Below are 25,808 nucleotides of genomic sequence, written 5' to 3'. Positions count from 1 at the left end.
AGCGTTTTATTGATTTTGCAACAGCCAGGGATCGCTTATCATTAATACTTGCTTCCTGTTGGTTATCACGTCTCACTGATAAGTAACCACATCGATAGGAACACGTCATATTCGGTGTATTTCCTGCCTCTTATCACCTCCTACGCCTTAATCTTACTTTTTTGTCATTGCCTAGATAACCCGTTCTTTATGCATTCCGTGCCTATACCCATTTCAAAATGGCGGAAGTCGTGGCCTTACATATACGCCCAGAGCCACCCTGAGCCACGCTACTTTGTTCCGCTCGGCCCCAGCGTGCGGGTCCCGTGTGTGTCAGAGGAGGCAAAGAAGCTCACCCCCCAGCCGCCGCCATGCCGCCGCTGCGCTCCCTGGTGGTGGTCCTGCTGCTCGCCGCCTCCCTCGCCCACTCTCTGCCTCAGGTAGACCAGAGACATGCGAGCATTAGGGACAATGAGCAGAACCTAGGAAGCGCTACAGACCGTCACAGTTCTGAGGGAGAACGCGGATGTCACACTCGCCATTGGCTTCAAAATTTGAGACAATCCTGAGTAGAGGAGTCTGAGGGGATGCCCACATAGCTCATGGGTTTAGGAAGGCGATAGATCGTGGCACAAGTTACTTGGTATGGGAAGGGGACCTGCAGGGTTATTTAAGCGTGTTTAATACACAGTAACTAACAGCAATCCTTGCGATGTCCCAAAGTATTTATTTATTTTTTTACATCCCCGCCTATAGAGCCGGCCGGCTTTCTTCAGGGGGCCAGATGGTCGGCCCAAGCCCGTCGTGGCGCAGGCAATTTTTTTTATAGTGGCGCCAATTATGCTTGGCTCATGCTGCCCCCCCGGAACTCATTCTTGATTCACTGGACGGTTTCTTCTAGAGTCCGGGTTGATGGGTGGTCTTCTGGACAGGATGTGCGTAGTCTTAGGCTACTCGGCGGTGACTGAAAAATCCCAGGTGGGGATTCGAACCGACGTTGTCCATGGCATGGTGAATGTGAGCCTAGCACGCTAAGCACTCAGCCACCACCTACCCATGTATAGCATTTGAGCAGATATTTTGAACGTATGGTGTTGGGACGAGACTTGGGACAAAGTGTCGCTTCATTGAACACGAATTGACAACAAACTCGTAAAATCAACTTAAAATCTTAACCATAAACTGGGAAAAAAATATCAGACAAGTGTCACTGAAACTATTTGAGTTTGGAATAAATGGTTAATCTCTTTGTAACTAATACTGTTTTGCAAACCCCCAAGGTATATTAATAAATATGTGACCCTTGTTATTTTATCTGAATCGTTTTCTCTCGAGAAAAAAATGTAATAAAGAAACAGCTAATTGGTGATTATGCGATAGTTACCGCAATGGATAAAACGCAACACACGAACTATTTCTCGCAGTTAAAGTTCATTACATCGGGACAAAAATCATGTATACATATTAAGCAAATTCATATGCATATAAGAAAGGACATACTCTTTCATTTACCGTTCTGATACGTAATAAGATTAGATAAAGATTGCCTTAAATTATCACAATGCTGAGGAAGTCTTTAACTCTAAATCTACTCAAAGAAAAATCAAGTTGATTCTTTTTGGTATGAAAACTCAATTATCATGTTAGGACAGCTTGTTGGGAGGGTGGGTCAACCCCAAGGATTCATCGGTAGTACGAAGAATTCCAATTCTCCTTCAATATGATTACTAGCGACCTTCTTCTAACTCCGCCACCAAATGGTCTGAAAACAAAACACGCCCACCGTGGTGACAGTGAACACGGAGACGACATCTGAATGATCGGTGTTGCTCAGAGGTACCACCGGGAATGGTGTCGTAGGGTGGGAGAGGCAATGTGCCCCGGGGTATACTCCCGTGAACTGATATATTTAACGAGGGACAGGAAAATGTATGCGTAGTCTCCTACATTTATTTTTGACGCCATTTTTTTTCGTGTGTGTGTGTGTGTGTGTGTGTGTGTGTGTGTGTTATCACGCATCTACACGAGTCCTCTATGTCTCTCCTCTCTCCCATTACATGGTCAGGATGACCCGAGCCGAAACTTAGACTTTACTTTTGCGGACAAGACGAGGGTGCTGGCCAGCAGGGTGTCAGGCCGTGACCTGACGCGACCTCGGCGACAATCTTCGTCAAGCAGGCTCGTGGACTACCAAGGAGGCTCAGGAAAGCTGGAGTACAAGGACGAGAGAGACATGGACGAGCCTGGGACTGACTCGGGTGAGCTGGTTTGTTTGATTCTTGCCTTTATTGCAAAGTAAAAAGACGGGATGCATGTCAATGGTGGGCCATTCCCACATATGTTCTTTTGTAGATATAAGGGTAGGAACTTCTCCCTCAGCAGGAGAGGAACAACATGTCCGTTTTTTGTGTCATCATCATATCTTGTCACTCCACCACTGGCACCACTGGAGGGATCTTTCGTTTGCTTCCAGGAGATCTTGGTTGGAGCAGCTTGGGCCCAACACGCAGCCTCGGAGAATATGTTCCATTGTTTGATTGGGGTCACCACAGGGGCAGGCTGCGCTAGCCGCCAGTCCCCACCTCTGAAGGTTGCCGTTTGTCTTGCCAACTCCAGTCCTGGCACGGTTTAGGGTTACCCACTCTTTCCTGTTAAACGATGTTCCGTTCGGGAGGTTTTCAGATGGTGGGGGGAGTGGCCCATGTGGTGGAGTCCTACTAATCTCCATCCACTGCTCATGCCGATATTGAGTTGGTGTGCGTCCTTGTAGCCCTATAACAGTGGCGAAGCTCTTGCGTGAGACAAGCCTTCGCCGCATTTCTTGGTGACCATACAGTGGGTGTCGGTTGTCGGTCAATTGCTTGTCCCGCTCCTGCTTGGTGATGGCGTCACGTCTGATGGAGGGTGGCGCAATGCTTGCAAGGCTATATAGGGCCGGTAGTGGGGTCGACTTCAGGTTGCCTGTTATTATTCGGCAAGCCCGGTTTAATTCTGGGTCCACAGTTGTTGCATGGCAGGACCGTGCCCACACGGGGGCACAGTATTCCGCGGAGGAGTAGCACAGTGCCATGGCGGTTGTTTTTAGGGTTTGTGGGTTGGTTCCCCATGAAGAATTTGCAAGTTTTTGTAATAGGTTGTTTCGGGTTGCGACTTTTTCTTTAAGTTTCCTTGTGTGCTCTTTAAAAGACAATGTCCTATCCAGAGTCACACCCAGATATACAGGATACTTGGTGTTTTCAAGTGTTTTGTTTTCCCAAGTGACCTTGAGGCTTCTTTCTGCTTGGCTGTTGTTAAGATGGAATGTGCAGACTTGGGTTTTTCCTGGGTTGGCATTTAGGAACCAACGTTTGTAGTAGGTTAATAGAGACTGCAGTGCATCTGTGAGGCTGGTTTCGATGGCATGGAAGGATTTTGCTTGCATCGCAATGCAAAGATCGTCTGCATAGATAAATCTGCGGATGTTCTGGAGTTGCGGCTGGTCATTGGTGTAAATGTTGAATAACATTGGAGCCAACACCGATCCCTGTGGTAATCCGTTCCTTTGTAGCCTCCACCTGCTTTTTTTGCTGTTCATCTCTACAAAGAACCTCCGGTTGTTCAGGAGGGACTCTATCACCCGGACAACGGTTGAATTTTTCACTAATTTGGCTACCTTAAATAGGAGAGCCCTGTGATTCACCGTGTCATATGCCGCAGTGAGGTCAACGAAGACTGCTCCAGTTTTCAGTTGTTTTTCAAAGCCGTCTTCTATGTATTGTGTGAGGTTCAGGACCTGGCCGCAGCAGGAGCGGCCAGGTCTAAAACCTGCCTGGTCGTGGGACAGTTGGTCATCCACTGTGGGTAGAATTCGGATCATAATCAAGCGTTCATACAGCTTATACAGACAACACAGTAGAGAGATTGGTCTGTAGTTCTTAGGGGATGTTGGGTCTTTTTCCGGTTTTAAGAGAGCTACGACTTTGGCTTTTTTTCCATGTTTTTGGTATTTTTAGAGTTGTTACACAGGTGTTCAGCAACTCAAGGAGCCATTGACGAGTTTTAGGTCCGAAATTATGTATCATTTCTGCTGTGATGCCGTCTAATCCAGATGCTTTGCCAAGTTTAATTGTTTTTATGCCTTCATCCAGTTCCTCTGTCGAAAATGGGAAGAATTGTTCTTCACTATTGTTCATATAGTCGGTCATTTCAACGTTCATGTTCTTTTTGTGTCCCCTTTCCTTATTTTTGGGTTTGCCATTCAATAGTAGTTGGTGTGCAACTTTGTCCGGGGTAACTGCAGCTACGCTTATGTTGGTATTCTTCTCGGTGTTTAATTTCCGAATTGTTTTCCAGGCCTGTTTACTATTGTGAGTCATATCTATTCCGGTTATTAGTTCCTGCCATCTGTCCTTTTTTCCTGTACTTATCAGGTCGAGCAGTGACTCGCCTAGTTCTATGGTGTTTTCAGAGAATGGATCGTCATTATATGCCTGTTGGTATTCCTGGTACAACATCTTACTTTGGCTGGTGAGACAAGGTATATACTGTTTTCTGTGCCCTCTTGGGATATTCTTTGTTGCAACATTCCAGACAAGTTTTTGGAAATGTTCATAATCTCCAGGACATGGGTTAATGCTGGTTATTTCGGCCTCTAGTTCGGTTGTAAACTTTTCCCAATTTGCCTTTCGGAAATTAAATCTAGGCATTCGTTTGCTTTCGGTTGGTCTTAGAACAGGTCTGATCTCTATTGCCACTGGTCTATGTTGAGATCTTGGGATTGGTTTCAAGATGGATTTCTCAAAGTTGTTGAAGAGTTTGGATGAGGCAAAAGCTAAATCGGGGTTGTAGCCTCTTCTCCATCTAGCACTTAAGAAAGATGGTCTGTGCTTGGCATCATGGAGGAGGATGAAATTTTTATTCAGAGCCCAGAGTTCCACTTCTTCACCATCCCTGTTTGTCTGGCTGTAGCCCCAGGTGGTACTGTGACTATTAAAATCACCGATAACCAAGCAGGCTTTTTCGCCGTTCAGGTTGTGGTTTGCTGGGCAGACAAATGGTGTTGGAGGAGGTTTATACACTGATGTGATGATGAGGTGTTCGGTTTCGACTTGAAGGATTTCGATTCTATCAGCGGAGTGATTACTACAGCTCTGGATGTTCGATTGATCTCTTGTATAAATAGCACTGCCATGGACAGGGCTTGGTTGGTGGATAACAAGATTCATGCCAGGGATGTTTCTTGGCCGTGAGCTGCAGTGTGTCTCTTGTAAACATAAGATATCGGCTTTCAGAGTTCCAAGGATCTCTAATTTTGCCGACGAAAGTCCTTCAGCATTAAAGCTGATGATTTTGGATAGTGTCATCTCCGAGGGCCGAGGGTTGATCCTTTTACCACCCTAGAGTGTTTGTGGCTTTGTGTAGTACAGCAGTTGGTCTCCTTTCGGATAACAGGGGCACCACGTGAAGGTCTGCTGCTTGCCCCCATGTGAGTTCAATTCTATGACGACGACGAAGGAAGGAAATGTTAACCTCTGGAACTTCAGAGCTATGCTTAATAATTATCGTATGTATGTTTTCCACAGTTAGATTCACATTAAAAAAACGTGGAGTGGGTTGTCCTTGGGACGACTACCATATGTGTCAGAGTGGCAGTATAATTTGTGGTGTGCATGTGTGCGACGCCAAGGTGGACTGTCCGGATGGGGACGACGAGCAGGACTGTGGTGAGTATGTGTGAGTACGTATGTGTGTGTATGTGTGTGTGTGTGTGTGTGTGTGTGTGAGAGGGGGGGGGGGGGAGAGAGAAGGGAGAGAGAGAGAGAGAGAGAGAGAGAGAGAGAGAGAGAGAGAGAGAGAGAGAGAGAGAGAGAGAGAGAGAGAGAGAGAGAGTCGCGTATATGTTTTGTTCTTTTCTTTGGCGATAAGCAAGAAAGGTAAAATCAATTCTATGATGTTATGCGCGTTCTAATAATCCTGTGCGTGTCTGTTTTTCACAGCTGGACCCGCATTTGATATAAGTGAAAGGAGTTGTCCCGGGGACAGCACATACACGTGTGTGAGCGGCGATACAATTTGTAGAGTGAATATTTGCGACGGCAATAAGGACTGTCCGGATGGGGACGACGAGCAGGACTGTGGTGAGTATCGGGGGGAGAGAGAGAGAGAGAGAGAGAGAGAGAGAGAGAGAGAGAGCGTGTCTCAATGCCCATTTCTTTCATATATCTTTCTCACACACACACACACACACACACACACACACACACACACACACAGAGTGCAGCGCCGACCAGTTCCTTTGTGATAAAACCAAATGCATACCTAATACTTGGCTCTGTGATGGCGACGAGGACTGTGAGGACAAGACAGACGAACAGGACTGTTCAGGTTAGTACAAAACAGATGATCGACGGAATGCTGGGAATGAGAGCGGGAAGCGGAATAGAAGTAATCAAGGCGGGCGTAGGGAAGTCGAAAAAGGAGAAAAAGTGGAAGTATTATTGGGAAATGGTTTATGTAGGGTTTGGAAAGAGTCGATGTGAAAGATAACTGTGCTCGACTGATATTCTACAGCAAAAATAGACTGAAACGGGCTAATGGGAAGGGGATTAATCGGTGGAAGAGGTTTATTAGTGTGTCCTGATAATGGGTTTGAGAAGTTTAAGTATGCTTAAGAATTTAGACGGGCGTTGGAAAATTAATGGAAAGATGATAGACTCGTGTGAGGATAAATAGGAAAGGGACTGATGTAGGGCATGGGAAAGTTTGAGGTGCTTGAGAGGGTTAAGGTTGGGGAGCTGAAAGGATAATGAAAAAGGGATAAATACTATAAGCGGGAAAAATGCGACTGAAGCCGGGGTGGGGTGTGCTGTTGTAAGGCTTAAGACTGAATTGATGTTTACGACTAGGGCCTATGTTTGACTGATGTTATTTGTTAATTTATTTACCTATTGTCTTACTTCACTGCACTACCGATCTTCTGGCCATCATCCATTCCCCTTCGTCCTCTAGCATTTTCATTCAATTTTATTTTTTCTGTGCTTTGCGTGGTTGTTTTAAGAAGGATTTGTGAAAGTTAATTTTCTTTATAGCAGCAATACTTGTTTTTCCTCGGTAAATGTTCAGTATATATTTGTGTGGAGCCGACTGTACTTTTCTTGATAGTTAATCTGTTTAGACTTGTGACTTCGTTTTTTTGAGACACAGTAACATACGTTAGGGTCGTATATCACTATGACTTGATTTTGTTGATATTATTTTTTCCTGTGTGTAGCTACGTGTGCATCGCCGAAGAATTTCACCTGTAGTGACGGCACGTGTGCTGCAAGATGTGACGGCAACTATGAGTGTCTCGACAACGCTGATGAAGAAAACTGTCCTTCTACCACTACCACCACCACCCCCACCCCCACCATCACCACCACTACTCCTGCTTTTAGTGAGTGGTCATATTTCTCCCTCTAGAATCCATATTGGCTTTGTTATCGCCAACATTACCATTTTTTGGGGTTTTATTAAGGAAACATGCACACTTAAACCCCGACTATACGGTCCCCGGATATCCGGCAACCCCAAGGGTCCTGGAGATAATTGGTCGCTCAAAGACTGAAACAATTCCAAGAAAAATCGTTGAAATATAACGAATATCTGACCGGGGAATGATCCGAAATACCGGTGCCGCACTTCCGCCAGCTCCAGAGTAGGTCTAGCCTGCGTACAGTTGAGTTGTTAGCCACGCAGCGTTGTGAATCTTTGACGGTGGTCCAGTATAGTGAAGCCAGATTCCCTAGATCGTTTTGTCGTTGGCTCCCGCGGGTCAGTCCCGCCATGCCACTTTGCCACACAGTCCCAACACCTTTTCTTCCCCTCATATATTAACTCCTTTTAACTTCAAAATAAAACTAATTAACGATTTAATAATCTAATAGGGCTATGCAGTGCTATGATTGTTTCGTTTTTAGGATAATAACAATGATTTTGTATGAATACCACAACACTTGATTGTATTGTTTTACAACGCTGTCAGTGTGCTGACGGGCTGCCCCACGATAGTCCCTCCAGGCCACCCGCCAGGATAGTAGCTGCCCTGGCTCTCATTGTCCGTCCCCACCCACGCTCGTGTGTGTGTGTGTGTGTGTGTGTATGTGTGTGTGTGTGTGTGTGTGTGTGTGTGTGTGTGTGTGTGTGAGAGAGAGAGAGAGAGAGAGAGAGAGAGAGAGAGAGAGAGAGAGAGAGAGAGAGAGAGAGAGAGAGAGCACGTCTATTCCTATTTCTCTAATACCACTATATCTTTCACACACACACACACACACACACACAGAGTGCAGTAACGACGAGTTCCTTTGTGATAACACCAAATGCATCCCGAAAGACTGGCTCTGTGATGGCGACGAGGATTGTGAGGACAAGACAGACGAACATGACTGTTCAGGTGAGTACAAAACAGATGGACGACGGAATGCTGGGAATGAGAGCGGGAAAGCGGAATAGTAGTTATCGAGGCGGGCGTAAAGAAGTAAAAGATGGATGAGGAAAAGTTGGAAGTCTTATTTGGGAAATGGTTCACGAAGGGTCTGAAAAGAGTCGATGTGAAAGATTGCTGTGCTGGACTGAGATCCTATTGTGAGTGGATAAATAGGAAAGGGACGAATGTAGGGCATGGGAAAGTTTGGGGTGCTTCAGAGGGTAAAGGGTGGGGAGTTGAGAGTTTAATGAAGAAGGAATAAACAGTATAACCGTGAAAAATGCGATTGAAGCCGGGCTAGGAAGGGTTGATGTAATGCTTAAGACTGACTGTGGATGTTTGACTGATGTTCTTTGTTATTTCTTTCCCGCTTGTCTTACTTCACTTCACTATACCGATCTTCTGGCCATCATCCATTCCCCTTCGTCCTCCAGCATTTTCAATCAACTTTGTTTCTTCTGTGCTTTGCGTGGTTGTTTTAAGAATCATTTTGAGCTAATTTTCTTTATAGCAGCAGTATTTTTTTTCCTCGGTAAATGTTTAGTATAGGTTTGTGTGGAGCCAACTGTACTTTTCTTGACAGTTGATCTATTTGCGACATGCTTGGCAAAGCCAAAGGCGCGATGGATCTGTTTTACGTTTGTAAGGATTTCACAGGCGAGAAATGGATCGGATGCTGTTTGTGCCCTAAATGGTGTCATGTGAAATGTGCTCATTTGTCTGGAATTAAGCAGGAGAATATACCTAAAATTAATTGGATGTGCACCCCATGCCTCCATAAAGCATCTCTGGCTACCATAATTGTGAAATTGGATGAATTCAAGCAAGAATTATCTAAAGAAATATCTGTGGTATAAACTCCACTCTGGAAGAAATATCTGTGGTATAAACTCCACTCTGGACGATTCTGGGCATATTCATCCTACTCATCCCCCCTCTGACTCAACTATACCTGTTATTAAGATTCTTAAGAATGATGTTTTCTATGCCCTCCCTGGCCTCATCCTTCAGAAGGCTTATTGGCCTGATGGAGTGCCTCCTATTGCCCTTAAAAACTGTGCTTCCGTGCTGACACCCTGCCCGGCCAAACTCTTTCGTCTCTGCCAATCAACATCTACTTTCCTTCCTGCTGGAAGTACGCCTATGTACAGCCTGTGCCTAAGAAGGGTGACCGTTCCTATCCCTCAAACTACCGCCCTATAGCTTTACTTTCCTGTCTTTCTAAAGCTTTTGAATATATCCTTAACCAGAAGATCTATAACCATCTATCCACTTCGGACCTTTTATCTGATCGCCAGTATGGGCAAACAAAACATAACAGAATGCTCAACCTAACGTTTTTCCCCAATCCCTGACCTGACCAATGATGAGGTATCATCTACCCATGGTGTGTCGGCCTTAATTTGTTACTCATTTAACTCCTGCCCAGCCCTGCCTAACTGTGTGCTGTAATGCAGGGTGTGGTGCGGGCCAGTGGCAGTGTAGAGACGGTGGCTGCATCAGTGAAAAGGACCGCTGCGATGGCTGCGTTCACTGCAGGGACGGCTCGGATGAGGAAGGCTGTCGACCTAGTGAGTGCCAAAGACCGTGTGACCGTGCACTAAGGCGCCCTGCTGAGCAGTGACCTTCAAACTTCTCCTACTGTGATGCTGACATCCTTTTAAGACCTGCAACCCCTCCATGTGAAGCCATCGTCATTGTTGTAGTCTTCTTCCTCTTCTTTTCTCTTTGGTTTCTTCTGATTATCAATTTCTTTGTTTTATTATTATTAAATATTATAATAATAATAATAATAATTATTATTATTATTATTATTATTATTATTATTATTATTATTATTATTATTATTAATTTTATTAATATCATTATTATTATTATAATTTATTATCATTATTATTATTATATAATTATTGTTATTATTTCACAGTTTCTCTTATTATTCGTATCACCAATAATATTGACATCATTAGTGTAATAATTCTACTATTTTAACTACTACTACTACTACTACTACTACTACTACTACTGCTACTTAACCACTATTACTGCTACTAATTCTACTACTATTACTACTATTGCTACTTCTACTACTACTACTACTACTACTACTACTACTACTGCTACTACTACTACTACTGCTACTATTACTGCTACTAACTACTACTACTACTACTACTACTACTGCTGCTGCTACTACTACTACTACTATTACTGCTACTACTACTACTACTACTACTACTACTACTACTACTACTACTACTACTACTACTACTACTACTACTACTACTACTACTACTACTACTACTACTCCGTCTCAGAGCGCTGCCGCCACTGGGAGTTCAGGTGCCGGGATGGTTCGTGTATCAACAAACGATTACGCTGCAACGGCCGCCGAGACTGCCGCGATGGCTCCGACGAGTGGCAATGCAGACCACATTGGCCATGGCACCATGGTAATACACACACACACACACACACACACACACACACACACACACACACACACACACACATGCACACAACGTCACCTAGCGTATACCCTTCATGATACTGTGTTCGCAGCAATCAGACACTCTCCCTCCCCCAGTAAGCGTGTGTCTTTGGAGCGTCAAGAAGTATCAACTGCCCACTAATGGCGTTAGACTAATGTGATTGTAGTTACCCGCTGTTTACCCCATTTAGTGTACATCACTGGCCAGTGCTAAAGTCTGGCAAATATTGGTTGTGTTCTATATATTGCCTTCGTATTGTATAGACTACCTTTGCAAATAGGCCCCTCCCCATTAACCGTTTGGTGGTCATTACTGGCCAGTCCAGAAGCCTTGCAAGTAATGGATGTATGTATATACTTATTGGAGTGTTTGTGATTTATTGTTCTCATAAGAGTAAGATGTGTTTGTCAGGGATTCAATACTCTCCCTCTCCTTCTCAGGGCGGAACAGATTTACGGAGGCCGATCCTAACCTAAGGGAGGAGGCACTGCTGTAAGCCGAAAGCAACCCACCCATCAGGACACTTGACGGAGAGGCACTACTTGACCCGACGGAGGCAGTGTGTGGAGGCAGGCGGGGAGGCCTTGGGAAGATGATGAACTGCTCTGTAGTGCCGGTGTAGCGGACCAGAAGCTACCCCGGAGGATAAATTCCCAAAGCAACACCAATGGCTGACTCCTTAAGGCACAAAACTCTAAACAAGACATATCTGTGCGGCCTGCAGTGCTTAAGGTGTTCCCCAGGCTGTATAACGCAGTCAGTCAGGCAATCAGTCCTCAGTTCACTCAGCGTCAGGGTACAGTGTACTCACAAAGTGTATACACTGTAACATGAGTCTCTGCGGACTGGACGCGATGGCCCAGCGTTTTATTCATTTCTCGGCTGCGTGTTGCACAACACACTAAACTAGCTACATCTTTGAGGTCTGCGGGGTTCAGGAGATATGAAAGTGGGAGCGGGCTATTTTGTATCTTATTGAGCTGCCTCCTTTGCTATGAAATAATCTTTATCAACACCCGCCGTCTGCAGCTCTGGGGCGTGGTGGGCTGCGCATGAGCAAGTTTTAGTGTTGGAACTTCTTGTCCGCCACACCGGTTGTAGTATTTTGAGTGACCTAAGAAGGATCATGTTTGGGGGCCAGTCGTGTACTCCGTCCTGTATTTATTGGGGTAATTGCATGATATAAAACTGTCACATGTCAATAGAATAACGATTTTTCAAGCAATGAACTGAGGGTTCCCTGCTTCCCTGGGTTTTCAAATGATTCTGTCCTCTTTCAGAACTTTATAATTTTTTACTAGACACTTTGCAGGAGCAGTGTCAGCTGGCTTTTTGTTACTTTTCTTCCCCCTGAGCTGCTTCCTTTCCTTATAAAAAACAGAAAAGCAAGTGGGTGCTTGCGGCCCTTACACTTAAGCCGCCCCTTCTGTTTTGGCTTTAGTTCACACTTTAATGATATGATCCTGCCATGCCATTTCTCTGTAGCCTTGATCAGTATTATCGTGGTTTTATTTAAACAGCTGTTGGTGTATTGTAAGTAATATTAATAAAAACACATTGCCTTGCACGACCACCTAACAAGCGAGTGTGACAACCTGGCTTCAATGCTCCACAAGTGACGAGTGGAAGGAAACACCAAAACATGGCGACGTCACCGCTGCAGGAATGTTTCTGGTCATGTTTTGCTTCCTGAGATCAAGGAGGATATTAAGTGTTTAATATATTTGATTACCGATATATACAGCTTGGTTTTATCTAATTACACACACACACACACACACACACACACACACACACACACACATACACGCACACGCACACGCACACACACACACACACACACACACACACACACATACACACATTTATGATTTGCCAACATTCCTTTAGAATAAATATTTTATTGTGTAAAACATCGAATTAAAAACTAAAAATAAAACATTTATCTACGAAGATATCTATAATTATAGTTCCAGCAGCTCGAGGAACAAAGACAACTCGTCCTGTTCCTTAAGGCTTACTCCCTACTTCTTCTTCTTCTTATTATTATTATTATTCTCCTCCTCCTCATCCTCCTCCTCCTCCTGCGTGATTTGCTCCACGTCCTTAGGATGCTTGAGTGCCTCTTCCTGCCCCTTCACTGGATTCTGCAGCTTGAGGAACAAAAACAGTTCGTCTTGTTCCGTGTGGTCCATTTCCATCTCTTCTTCCTCCTCCTCCTCCTCCTCGTGTGTCACTGTCTCCTCCAGTTGAAGGAACTCTAGGAGTTCCTTTCGTTCCTCATCCTCCATTTCGTACTGTTGTTTCTCTCCGTATTTGTCCTTCACAAGCGTCACCTCCTACTCGTGACTGCCGTCAGCCAGGTGCTGGGACAGGCTCGTCATGCTTTTGCTGTATCGCCGGAACAACTTGAGGAAGGGGAGGGCCGTGGTCGGCGCCTCCACCTCCGCCCCAGCGGGCAGCAGGCTCTTCACGACGCGCACAAAACTTGCAGTCTCGCAAAAGAACGCTGTGGAGTCTGATAGTTGTGACTGGTGCTCTCTCAGACCCCAGCCATCGGTTTGACGCGGCTTTTTCAAAACTTTTAAAAATTTGTCCTTTAACTTTAAGCCCCAGCTGCCTCCCAACTATCGTTCATTGTTGTTATCTTCTCTCACTGCCTTCACCTCTTGACTTAGGGGGAGGGGAGGGGAGGGAGTGAAGAGAGGCTTGCTCTTTATATTCATCCTACGGCATCAAATTCTTTATGTATAAGAACAGGATGTTGCGGACTTTTTTTGTTATATTCATGTGGCATTTGATCTCTGTATGTGTCCATTCTGGGTCTGCTGAGGAGTGTATATAAAGTTAAGAGTAGGCAGAAAGAAGAATCAGGGTAGACGCTGAATACCTTATAGTTTTGCATTTGCCAATGGTTCATCTAACGTGGTGACTGTAGGGTAGACCTGCGGAGAACGATCGATGAACTGTACAGTCTAAAAGTAGGTCTGAATATGAGAAAGAATAGAAGGAAGATAATGGTTTATTTCTTTATTTCGTTATTTCTCTTCCTTTTTTATCTTTATCCTTTTTCTCTTTCGCATTTTCTCTCTCATAAAAGATAAAAAAAAAAAATTAAAAAAGATTACCGCAACAGTAGGAAAAACAGGCTCAGCAGCACCAGATACAACAACAATGACAAAAAACAAAATAATGAATAGAAGGAAGGAAGCAGTGGCTGAGTGGTTAGTGAGGGCCCCGGATCCACCGCGTTCTGAACGACGCGGATTCGAATTCGCCGCTACCACCTGGGATTTTTCAGTCACCACTGAGTGACCTAAGACTACCCACATGCTGTCCTGAAGACCATCAATCAACCCGGACTCTAGGAGAACCGTCCAAGTGAGTCAAGAAGGAGCTCCGGGGGGGCAGCATGAGCCAAGAAATTATGGCGCCACAATAAACACTTCCCTGCACCAAGACGGACTCGGGCCGACCATCAGGGCCCTCAAGAATGCCTACCGGTGCTACAGGCTTCGACGTAAAAAAAAAAAAAAAAAATTCCTCCCACGCTTGCTTTAGGCCAGATGAAGAAGAGGAGGCGTTACACTATGGGAGGGGAGCGAAGAGAGGGAGAGAGAGGCGACGTAACATAAGTGCAAGGGCATTATGTGTATACGGGGGTGACGGGAAGAGAATTTAGAGGTAAGGAAAAGACTAACAGTAGAAGGTGGGTTATTACTCTTGTAAGTCATCTAAAGGTACAGGTAGAGTCTGTGCTACATCTAAGGTAAAGTCAGGGGCCTATGCTATATCTGTGCCTGGCCGCGGTGCTCATCTCTATCGCATGGTCCCTTGGACTTGTGGTGAATAAGAACCCATTACCCTGGGACACGGGCCAAGTGTGACGTGCGTTGTAGTCAAGACAGGCACCGAGCAAGGTAGAAATGTGAAATTAATAGGATTTGGACTTTTTCAATAGTTGCTCTCTGCACGCCAAAAACATTTATTTGATAAGGTAGAGCCTCGTCTAACTTTTTATAAGATAGTTTCCGGCATCTACCTCTCTCCTTATCTATGTATTCATTTATCTATATCTATCGATCTATCTATCTATCCATCTAAAAGACTTTATACATAACGGAAAAGTTTCAATGTAAAACGGATGATGACAACGATGATGATGTTCATGATGATGTTCATGATGTCTATGATGATGACATGAACATACAAAGTAATTTGACACATAGGCCGTGCCGATATCCAGTCCGCGGCAGAAAGGTCATGTGTTCACCTCTCATACGTGTTCAAGGAGCACGAGTGAAATGGGATGGAAGGAGCAAGAGTCTTCCCATAAATTTGCCAATGAGAGAGAGAGAGAGAGAGAGAGAGAGAGAGAGAGAGAGAGAGAGAGAGAGAGAGAGAGAGAGAGAGAGAGAGAGAGAGAGAGAGAGAGACGAACGGACAGACAGACAGGCTCATACGTGCACGCTGACAGACAAGCAGAGACATGCAAGTTTGACAGACAGACAGAGACGCGCAAATATGCAAGCTACAGTCAAACCATTTCAAATAGTCCGTTTGGGCGTTCGATTCCGGGTTCTTTCCTCCCCTTTGCTCTGCCACACTGTCCCAACACCTATCCCTTCCTCTCATATGTTAGCTATAGGAAACGGAATGGAACGCCCAAACGGACTATTTGATATGGTTTGACAATAGTGAACAGACATAATATACAAACCCAAGCAGACAGACAGACGGACAAACAAGCTGGCAAGCAGAGAAACACACACAGACAGACACACGGACAAACATTCAGACACTAACGAAGAAATAGATAAATGACAGACAGACACAGACGGATAGATTGGTAAGCAGACCGACAGACTATAAAGGCAGATAAGGACGGACAGGCATGCAGGCAGACAGACAGGCAGATAAACAAACAAACAAAAATAAGACAGAGTTGTTTGTTTTCATCAACCGTGACGTGGTGTGCTTTAATACGAATTCGTGTTTGTTAACCAGCGGCGAGTTAATATTCCTCTCCGTTTTGGGCGGAGATAATATTGTGCAGGAAAAAAATATTATTAAATGCAGATATGAATGCGTTTAATTTTTCTACTGTCCAATAGGATACACACACACACACACACACACACACACACACACACGGTAGAAAACCTTTATGGATACAAACTTAAAGCTTCTGTATGCTTCCAGGTCACAAGAAAAGCTGTATATGAACTAACAACGTTGCGTTAAAAAATATCACAACCCAAACAAATTCATCTACAGATCCTGCATGATGTTTCCGCGGACTGCCAGCGAGAAGGATTAAATTACGTTGAAGCGGAAAGAGAACAGGCCTAAATAATCATCATTCTCCGGAACAAAATGAAGAGGGGAATATACTGTGGCAGAAGGATTATGATTACAGCTTAACCTCTATACATACACTGCACGTCCGCCTCACCTTTCTCGTGTGTGTGTGTGTGTGTGTGTGTGTGTGTGTGTGTGTGTGTGTGTGTTATTAGGGCGGCGGGTCAAGGTGGTGCTTCTAAAATGTGGCTTCTTTTCATGTAAAGAGGTGGTGGAGGCGGTGGTGGTGAAGAATGAAATTAGGAAAAGTGGAAGCAGATGGCGAGGTTGAAAAGGAAATGGATGGAAGTCGTGAAGGTTGAGAAAAGAATGAGAAGAATAAATAGGACGAAAGGAGGAGGAGGAGGAGGAGGACGATGAGGAGGAGGAGGTCGGATAATAAAATCAATATAATGGAAAATAACTTCATTAGTCAACATATGCATGAGTCAACCAAGCAGTGATTAGCGGGTTTTTTCCCCCCATTCTATTATCACCCTTGAGTTGTTTCCTTGACTATAAAAAAAAAAACAAAAAAAAAAACAAGTGGCTAAGGGGTCAGCGTGTTGACGCGGTGTACTGGAGGACTCGGGTTCACGTCCTGCCCGCCGTTACAAGCTCACAATTTCCAACCATCGCCGAGTGGCCAAAGACAAGTCACATGCTGTCCTGAAGAAAACCTATCAGACCGCATTCTGGCGAAACTCTCTAGAAAGGATCAAGTGGAGTTTCGTGGGGCAGAATGAGCTAACCAAGAATGGCGCCACTATAAACTACCAAAAGGCTCCATTAGGAAAGTCTATGATCGCTGCAGGCCAAAAGTAAAATAAAAAAAGAAAAAAAAATCCCGCTCCTACCTCGCCTACAGTGGTCCTCTTCATAGTGGAGGTTGTTGTGGACGCTGCGCTAGCGGTTAAATTAGTGGCTGGATTAACTCAACTTGTCTAAGAATGGACTACATAAGCATTGTTACCATCAACAGGAGCAAAGATCTGGAAGAAGTCATATGAAACAGCAGCAGCAGTAGCAACAGTTTTAGTTGTAATAGTTGAAGTGTCAGCGTGCGACCCCGGGGTTCAGGAGGACGCAGGTTCCCGTCCTGCCCGCCACTACAAAGAAGCTTGCAATTTTTCAGCCATCACCGAGTGGCCTATGACTACCCACACGCTGTCCTGAAGACCACCCATCAACCCGGACTCTGGATTCTCGCTCAAAATGAAGATCAAAGATGAGCTCCGGGGGGGAGGGGCAGCATGAGCCCAGTAAGATGGCGCCACTATAAACACTTGCCTACGCTATAACGGTGCTGAAGCCGAATACTACGCTCCACCAAGAAAACCAACCGGCGCAATAGACGAAACGTTAAAAAGAAAGTAACGCTCGTAGTAGTAAGGTGGTATTATTGTTGGGGATAATGACCTCCAAGCTATGGAGCCCTCCATGATTATGTGTGGGAAAATAAACATGGGTGGAGGTATCATTTATGTTGTAGTAGAAAAAAAAAAGGTGGTAGTAGTAGTAGTAGTAGTTAGTAGTAGTAGTAGTAGTACTAGTAGTAGTTTAGTAAGAACAGTAGTAGTAATAGTAGTTTAGTAAGAACAGCAGGAGCAGTATCATTATTATTATTATTATTATTATTATTATTATTATTATTATTATTATTATTATTATTATTATTTTTATTATTATTATTATTATTATTAGTAGTAGTAGTAGTAGTTTAGTAAGAACAGCAGGAGCAGTATCATTATTATTATTATTATTATTAGTATTAGTATTATTATTATTATTATTGTTAGTAGTAGTAGTAGTAGTAATAGTAGTTTAGTGTTAACAGTAGCAGCACACACACACACACACACACATTTATTATTATTATTATTATTATTATTATTATTATTATTATTATTATTATTATTATTATTAGTAGTAGTAGTATTAGTAGTAGTAGTAGTAGTAGTAGTAGTAATAGTAGTATAGTAACAGCAGAACACAATATTATTATTATTATTATTATTATTATTATTATTATTATTATTATTATTATTATTATTATTTTTTTTTTTTTTATTATTATTATTATTAGTAGTAGTAGTGGTAGTAGTAATAGTTTAGTAAGAACAGCAGCACCAGCAGCAGCATCAGTAATAGTAGTAGTTGTAGTAGTAGTAGTAGCAGTAGTAGTAGTAGTAGTAGTAGTAGTAGTAGTAGTAGTAGTAGTAGTAGTAGTTGAGTAATAAGATAAGGATCATTAGGAGTAGTAGTAGTAGTAGTAGTAGTAGTAGTAGTAGTAGTAGTAGTAGTACAGTAGTTTAGTAAGCAACAACAGTAGTAGTAGTAGTAGTAGTAGTAGTAGTAGTAGTTTAGTAAGAACAGTAGTAGTAGTAGTAGTAGTAGTAGTAGTTTAGTTGTTAAGAACAACAGTAGTAGTAGTAGTAATAGTAGTAGTAGTAGTAGTAGTAGTAGTAGTAGTTTAGTAAGAACAGCAGCAGCAGTAGTATTAGTATTAGTAGTAGTAGTAGTAGTAGTAGTTTAGTAAGAACAGCAGTAACAGTAGCAGTAGTAGTAGTAATAGTAGTAGTAGTAGTAGTAGAAGTAGTAGTAGTAGTAGTTTAGTAAGAACAGCAGCAACAGTAGTAGTAGTAGTAGTAGTAGTAGTAGTTTAGTAAGAACAGCAGCAACAGTAGTAGTAGTAGTAGTAGTAGTAGTAGTAGTAGTAGAAGTAGTAGTAGTAGTAGTTTAGTAAGAACAGCAGCAGCAGTAGTATTAGTATTAGTATTAGTAGTAGTAGTAGTAGTTTAGTAAGAACAGCAGTAACAGTAGCAGTAGTAGTAGTAATAGTAGTAGTAGTAGTAGTAGTAGTAGTAGTAGTAGTAGTAGTAGTAGTAGTAGTAGTTTGACAACACCCAGCTATCACCTTCCTCAACACTAAACATCCTCGGTCTATCCTTAACTCAAAATCTCAACTGGAAACTTCATATCTCATCTCTTACTAAATCAGCTTCCTCGAGGCTGGGCGTTCTGTACCGTCTCCGCCAGTTCTTCTCCCCTGCACAGTTGCTGTCCATATACAGGGGCCTTGTCCGCCCTCGTATGGAGTATGCATCTCATGTGTGGGGGGGCTCCACTCACACAGCTCTTCTGGACAGAGTGGAGGCAAAGGCTCTTCGTCTCATCAGCTCTCCTCCTCATACTGATAGTCTTCTACCTCTTAAATTCCGCCGCAATGTTGCCTCTCTTTCTATCTTCTATCGATATTTCCACGCTGACTGCTCTTCTGAACTTGCTAACTGCATGCCTCCCCCCGCCATGGCCCCGCTGCACTCGACTTTCTACTCATGCTCATCCCTATACTGTCCAAACCCCTTATGCAAGAGTTAACCAGCATCTTCACTCTTTCATCCCTCACGCTGGTAAACTCTGGAACAATCTTCCTTCATCTGTATTTCCTCCTGCCTACGACTTGAACTCTTTCAAGAGGAGGGTATCAGGACACCTCTCCTCCCGAAACTGACTTATCTTTCGGCCACCTTTTTGGATTCTTTTTAGGAGCAGCGAGTAGCGGCCTTTTTTTTTTTTATTAATGTTTACTTTTTTGTGCCCTTGAGCTGTCTCCTTTGCTGTAAAAAAAGAAAAAAGAAAAGAAAAAAGAACAGCAGCAACAGTAGCAGTAGTAGTAGTAATAGTAGTAGTAGTAGTAGTAGTAGTAGTAGTAGTAGTTTAGTAAGAACAGCAGCAACAGTAGCAGTAGTAGTAGTAATAGTAGTAGTAGTAGTAGTAGTAGTTTAGTAAGAACAGCAGCAACAGTAGTAGTAGTAGTAGTAGTAGTAGTAGTAGTAGTAGTAGTAGTAGTAGTAGTAGTAGTTTAGTAAGAACAGCAGCAACAGTAGCAGTAGTAGTAGTAATACCAGATAAATATACTAATACTTTTTTCCTTAAAATCTGAAGAAAAAAATATACAGCGATTGTATCTCAAAAAATAGAAAATATTTCGGATCACGAAAACAACTTGACCGAAAACACGAAAGTTGAACATCGCTTCCTCTTTTTTTTTTTTTTGAGAGAGAGAGAGAGAGAGAGAGAGAGAGAGAGAGAGAGAGAAAAGGGGGGATAAGCAGCAGACTTGTTTGAAAGGGAAATGCTATAAACAAACCTCTTTTTTTTACCTCGCGATACAGACAAGAAAATAAACAAATTCTCTCTCTCTCTCTCTCTCTCTCTCTCTCTCTCTCTCAACAAACATTATTTCACAGAAGACCCAAGTTGACTGCAAGGAAGAGAAAAATATAACGTTCATGAAATATATATGTAATGTAGTTTTGAAATGAAAACAAATCTAGAGCACAAAGAAAAATGCAAACGACACACTTCAATTTCCTTTTTCATCGCGTGAAAAGGATAAAGTTGTAACACACTTAGGGTTAGCAGAGCAAAATTTATATATCGTTTTCACGTGTTGCAATTTATATGATTTAACCCCTTGACTGCCAGAGCCACCCGGGTGGCTTGTCTAGTTCACTGCCAAGCAAAGCCGCCCGGGCGGCTTTGGCACAATATTTACATAATTGTTCGTTTTCGTACGCCGCATCAGCTAGCCACCGCTCGCGCAAAGGAAGGCTGCTCACGGGCTAACTTTTTTTTTTTTTTTTTAGTTGCTCAAGTATTGTTTCTACACTGTGTGGAGGGCACTAATAGTAGTCGTAGTAATTAATATTTTATTATTACTAGTAGTTATAATAATGATAATAATATTATTATTATTATTATTGTTATTATTATTATTATTATTATTATTATTATTATTATTATTATTATAAGGTGTAATAGTAGCAGTAGTAGTAGTAGTAGTAGTAGTATCGTAAAAAAAAATGTCATAGTTGTTCAACTATGGTTTCAACACAGGAGGACGGTAGTAGTAGTAATAAATTATTGTTATTAGTAATTATTATTATTATTATTATTTATTACTATTTATGATTATTATTATTATTATTATTATTATTATTATTATTATTATTATTATTATTATCAGGAGTGGTAGTGGTAGTAGTAGCAGTAGTACTAGTAATAGTAGTAGAAGTAGTAGCTGTAGTAGCCTAATATTTTATTTTTTTTCTTAAAAGGACCCAAGTATTGATTCAACTGAACGGATATCAGTAGTAGTAGTAGTAGCAGTGGTGGTGGTAGTAGTAGTAGTAGTAGTAGTAGTAGTAATAGGGTAGATATTTTTTTATAGTTGCTCAAGTATTGTTTCAACATTGGGTGAAGGATAGTTTTTATCAATAAAATTATTATAAGTGGTAGTAATAATCATCATTATTATTAGTATTAGTTATTGGAGTTGTAGTAGATATAATTATCAGCAGCAGTAGCATCAGTAGCACCAGCAGAAGCAGCAGCAGTAATATTAGTATAGTAATATCACCAACTATAATTTATATTTCTATGTTTATCTTTGTTCTTATATGTGTTTCTATGAGAATGTGCCTGTCTATCGATATGCGTCTTATCTGATTTTTGTCATATATCTATATATTCTAGTGTCACACTTTCCAAGCAGGTTTTCCTGTTTTCTCGTCAGTTATATTATAAGGATAAAAATAGTGTAATCTATCTCCTTCCTTTGGTTTTAATTTCTACTATATACAGGTGCACACTACCATTTGCTAATAACATAAATAATCACAAAAAATTTATATATATATATATATATATATATATATATATATATATATATATATATATATATATATATCTATATATAAATATATATATATATATATATATATAATACTGTGAACAAAACAGTTATTCAAAATAAAGTCAGAGGAAATAATGTCCTGAAAAAGCAATACAGTTGTCATAAGTGTCTGGTTTCTTTATATTTGTTTTTACATGATTATTTTCTTCTGCCATGAAAATCATCATAGCAGGTCACACACAGGCCTACGTTACATTTCTTACATATATAGTTAGATCGTACTCGACGATCATGACCTGCAACACAGTCTCTCAATTTCTTCTTGGGAAGCTTTTCAAGTCTGTGTTCAAGTGTGTTCATCTGTAGGACAGCAAGAGGCTGCCGCTGACCCTCCTCACTTTCTTCTCTCGCCCTACGCTGTGCTGTCTCGTTCATTTGTAGGAGAGCAAGAGGCTGCCGCTGACCCTCCTCTATTTCTTCTCTCGCCCTACGCTGTGCTGTCTCGTTCATTTGTAGGAGAGCAAGAGGCTGCTGACCCTCCTCTATTTCTTCTCTCGCCCTACGCTGTGTTGTCTGTGGATTGTAGTGTCGGACAAGGTCGTCAATTATTGACAACATAAAATCTAGCCTTGACATTACTGCGCTTCTTGTGTGTTTTTTGTATATTATGTATGAGTTCAGCACAGCTGTTCCAAACAAGTACATTGCTACCTTTGTTGTCCACTTCAATGTGCGGCGTTCACTTAGGTAAGCGTAGAGTTTTGAATCTTTCAGATCAACACCGCCCATGATCCTGTTGTACTCGTTCACTATGTTGGGTCTTGTGACTCTTTCATTTCTTCTGTTTGTTACGTGTGAATCCACCACTACATTTTGTTGATATTAGATGGACAGGGTTCCTTGTCCCATCTCTGTACTTGACACAGAGCATATTACCTTGGCGCCACTCAGCCACTTCATTGTTGAGGACTCTGGTATCTTGCATGTCAGGTGGCAGTCCTTGTCGATTGCTCCTCACTGTGCCTGTTGCTGTGGTGTTACGCTCGTAGAGATCTTGGAACAACGCTGGGGAAGAGAAGTAGTTGTCGAAGCCGACATTGTGACCTAAATTAAGTACTCTTGCTTGGTTGAGGAGCCGGATTACTGTTCTGTGAGTGACGTTGAAGGTCCCACGTACTGGCGGCTCTCGGGTCTTTCCTCCGTATATTTCAAAAGTACACGTGTACCCTGAGTTGACATCACATACACACCACATCTTGACGCCAAATTTAGCATGGAGCTTGTTACGCATGAACTGGCGAAGATGGGGAGTCAATCCCTTGAAGGCAATCAAACTTTCATCCAAGGAAAGGTCTCTACCTGGATGAAAATATTCAATGAATTTTTCTTGGAGATGCTCTATTATTGGCTTGATTTTATAAAGAGCATGATCTGGATTACCTTCATTATACAATGAGTTATCATTGAAATGTAAAAATTTCAACAATAGTTGAAACCGGTTTCTTTTAAAATGTTGGGGAAACCAAGGTGTGTTTATGCTGGGATGAACTGTATCCCAAAAACTTTCAATGGTGGGTTTACTTACAATACCCATATTCAAACACACGCCCAAAAAAGCTCGAATTTCCTCTTTGTTGGTGTGACCCTTCTGGAGCCATTGGTGCACACGAGACTTTGAATGCGTGGATAGATGCTCTTCGTGCTCCTCCACGTACTGGTCGCTGTACTTATTTGTTTCTTGAACAATTTTTTCAATAAATTCATCCGTGAAGAATAAATTAAAGTATTCAATAGGCTTACTTATCCCCTGAGGTATATTCTTGTAACCTGGTGTAGCACTGAAGTGGATGGGTACCGCTCCTCTGTCACAAACACCCGCTATACGCCTCCACTCACCGTCGTCACCAGCAGAGTCATCTTCTCCAGATGACTCTTCTTCAGAGTTCACGTTCAAGTCGGAGTCAGTGCCTGCTTCACTCTCAGCACTGCTTCCTTGGTTGTCTTCATCCACGTTTGGTTCATTAGATGTGGACATCTCGGTACGGGAACTGCCTGAGGAGGAAAATAAGTATGTAGGTAATAGAATTGCACTTAGAGGTTCACAAAACCAGACTGATTTGCATGGTGAGATAAAGACATGAAAAGACAAGACACTAAGGTTGGCATTGCAATTTTGACATAATGTAAATGTGACACCGAGTGATTGACAAACAGTTAGACATTGAAGTTGAATAACACGAGACAAACAGACAGACAGACAGACAGACACACTTACCCAACTGGCAGAGAGATCGGAGGGAGCGCGCCTGGAGCGTTGACCTCGGCAAGAGCGATGAATTCTGAGTGAACACAAAGGAACACAAAGGAAGAACAAACAACAGCAGACCTGCTGGTCCTTACGAGGTTGTTTGTGACAAGCTACACTAACTATCTAATCAAAGGTGGAAGATGAAGGACAGCAAAGGCGAAGGCTCCTCCCCACCCCCCAATCCCTCCAGCCAAAGCTGGCAGGAAAGGAAAAAGAACCATGCAGCATGGAAAAACTGCATGGAATTTATGTAGGAAAGAGGAAAGAACTACCATTACTGCTACCACTAACCGGGCGATAAAAGCGGACAAGGACACCAGTATTCGAAAGAACTTAACGTTATTACGACAATGAGTAATATCTTAGTTGCTGGTTGGATTCAAAACACTTGTCTAATCTATTCTTGAAGGCCGTAACTGTTGTACTATCAACGACATCACAAGGTAGAGAGTTCCAAACATTAACAACTCGATTGAAGAAGAAGTGTTTAGCTTCGTGCGATGAGAATCTTTACCACTTATCTTCAAATTGTGATTTCTTCTTGTTCTATTTGATCGATCAATTGTAAAGTAATCTTCCGCATTAATATCACTGAATCCTTTGAACATTTTAAACACTTCTATTAGATCGCCTCGCATTCTTCGTTTTGATAGGCTGAATAAATTTACTTCTTTAAGCCTTTGTTCATATGACAAATTTCTCAACCTAGGAATCATCTTTGTTACTCTTCGTTGGACCCGTTCCAACTTTTCTGTCTTTTCTGTAGTAGGGAGACCAAAACTGTACACAGTACTCTAGACGGGGTCGAACCAACGAATTATACAGTTTTAATATTACTTTTTCCGATTTATTATTAAAGACTCGTCCGATGAAGCCAACCAATTTATTTGCAGTTTTAACTACCTCTGAACAATGCTGACCGGGCTTTAAATCGCTTGATATAGTGATCCCAAGATCCTTTTCTTTACTTACTGCAGAAAGTTGTTGGCCATTCATTACGTACCGAACGTGATTGTTATTTTTCCGATGTGCAACACTTTACATTTCTCAACGTTAAATTTCATTTGCCATTGATTGGCCCAACGTGCAAGTCGATCTATATCTGATTGTAAAGCTTCTTCGTCGAGTATCGCAGTTACTTTACTAGCAATTTTTGTGTCATCAGCAAATTTTGATACTTTGCAAGTGAGCCCATCATCGATATCATTAACATAAATTAAGAAGAGCATGGGCCAAGCACTGATCCTTGAGGTACGCCGCTTTTGACATCGAGCCAGTTAGATGTAACACCGTTTAGAACTACTCTCTGTTTCCGCTCAGAGAGCCAGTCCGCAAGCCAATTGTGAATGTTACCCGAGATACCGTGCGCCAGTAGTTTGCTGAGCAATCGTTGGTGGGGGACCTTATCAAATGCCTTTTGAAAATCCAGATATATGATATCTACTGATCTGCTTTCATCGAACACCTCAAAAATATAGTGAAAAAAATCAAGTAAGTTAGTCAAACACGAACGTTTACTACGGAAGCCATGTTGCGAATTTTTTATTA

The 25,808-nt window shown here is 42.3% G+C and overlaps 2 protein-coding genes across 8 annotated transcripts; one reads left to right on the top strand and one right to left on the bottom strand.

Moving 5' to 3' along the window:
• Positions 1-251: 251 nt before the first annotated feature.
• On the top strand, positions 252-12,864 carry LOC126990265 (very low-density lipoprotein receptor-like). Of its 7 annotated transcripts, XM_050848812.1 has the most exons (10): positions 252-419; positions 2,045-2,237; positions 5,541-5,681; positions 5,955-6,095; positions 6,232-6,342; positions 7,229-7,393; positions 8,276-8,386; positions 9,877-9,990; positions 10,738-10,872; positions 11,352-12,864. In XM_050848812.1, exons 1-10 carry the CDS (start codon positions 351-353, stop codon positions 11,405-11,407), a joined length of 1,236 nt encoding a protein of 411 aa, XP_050704769.1. In that variant the 5' UTR covers positions 252-350; the 3' UTR covers positions 11,408-12,864. The 7 variants fall into 7 exon arrangements, with proteins under 7 accessions (XP_050704769.1, XP_050704771.1, XP_050704772.1 ...); XM_050848814.1 differs by lacking the exon at positions 5,541-5,681; XM_050848815.1 differs by lacking the exon at positions 5,955-6,095.
• Positions 12,865-22,784: 9,920 nt separating this feature from the next.
• On the bottom strand, positions 22,785-24,271 carry LOC126990268 (piggyBac transposable element-derived protein 4-like). Its single transcript, XM_050848820.1, has one exon. It carries the CDS (start codon positions 23,985-23,987, stop codon positions 22,785-22,787), a length of 1,203 nt encoding a protein of 400 aa, XP_050704777.1. The 5' UTR covers positions 23,988-24,271.
• Positions 24,272-25,808: the final 1,537 nt, after the last annotated feature.

The sequence above is a fragment of the Eriocheir sinensis genome, unplaced genomic scaffold, assembly GCF_024679095.1.
Source record: "Eriocheir sinensis breed Jianghai 21 unplaced genomic scaffold, ASM2467909v1 Scaffold151, whole genome shotgun sequence".
NCBI lineage: Eukaryota > Metazoa > Arthropoda > Malacostraca > Decapoda > Varunidae > Eriocheir > Eriocheir sinensis.
The sequence above is the reverse complement of the archived record's forward strand: the minus strand, read 5'-3'. Positions and strand labels throughout refer to the sequence as shown.

What these genes read in the sequence shown, in the direction of transcription:
- LOC126990265 (XM_050848812.1), top strand. Translation starts at nt 351, where the DNA reads ATGCCGCCGCTGCGCTCCCTGGTGGTGGTCCTGCTGCTCGCCGCCTCC. An exon ending in TCGCCCACTCTCTGCCTCAG is followed by an intron (nt 420 to 2,044) that starts GTAGACCAGAGA and finishes TTACATGGTCAG; the next exon opens with GATGACCCGAGCCGAAACTT. An exon ending in ACATTGGCCATGGCACCATG is followed by an intron (nt 10,873 to 11,351) that starts GTAATACACACA and finishes TCTCCTTCTCAG; the next exon opens with GGCGGAACAGATTTACGGAG.
- LOC126990268 (XM_050848820.1), bottom strand. Translation starts at nt 23,987, where the DNA reads ATGTCCACATCTAATGAACCAAACGTGGATGAAGACAACCAAGGAAGC.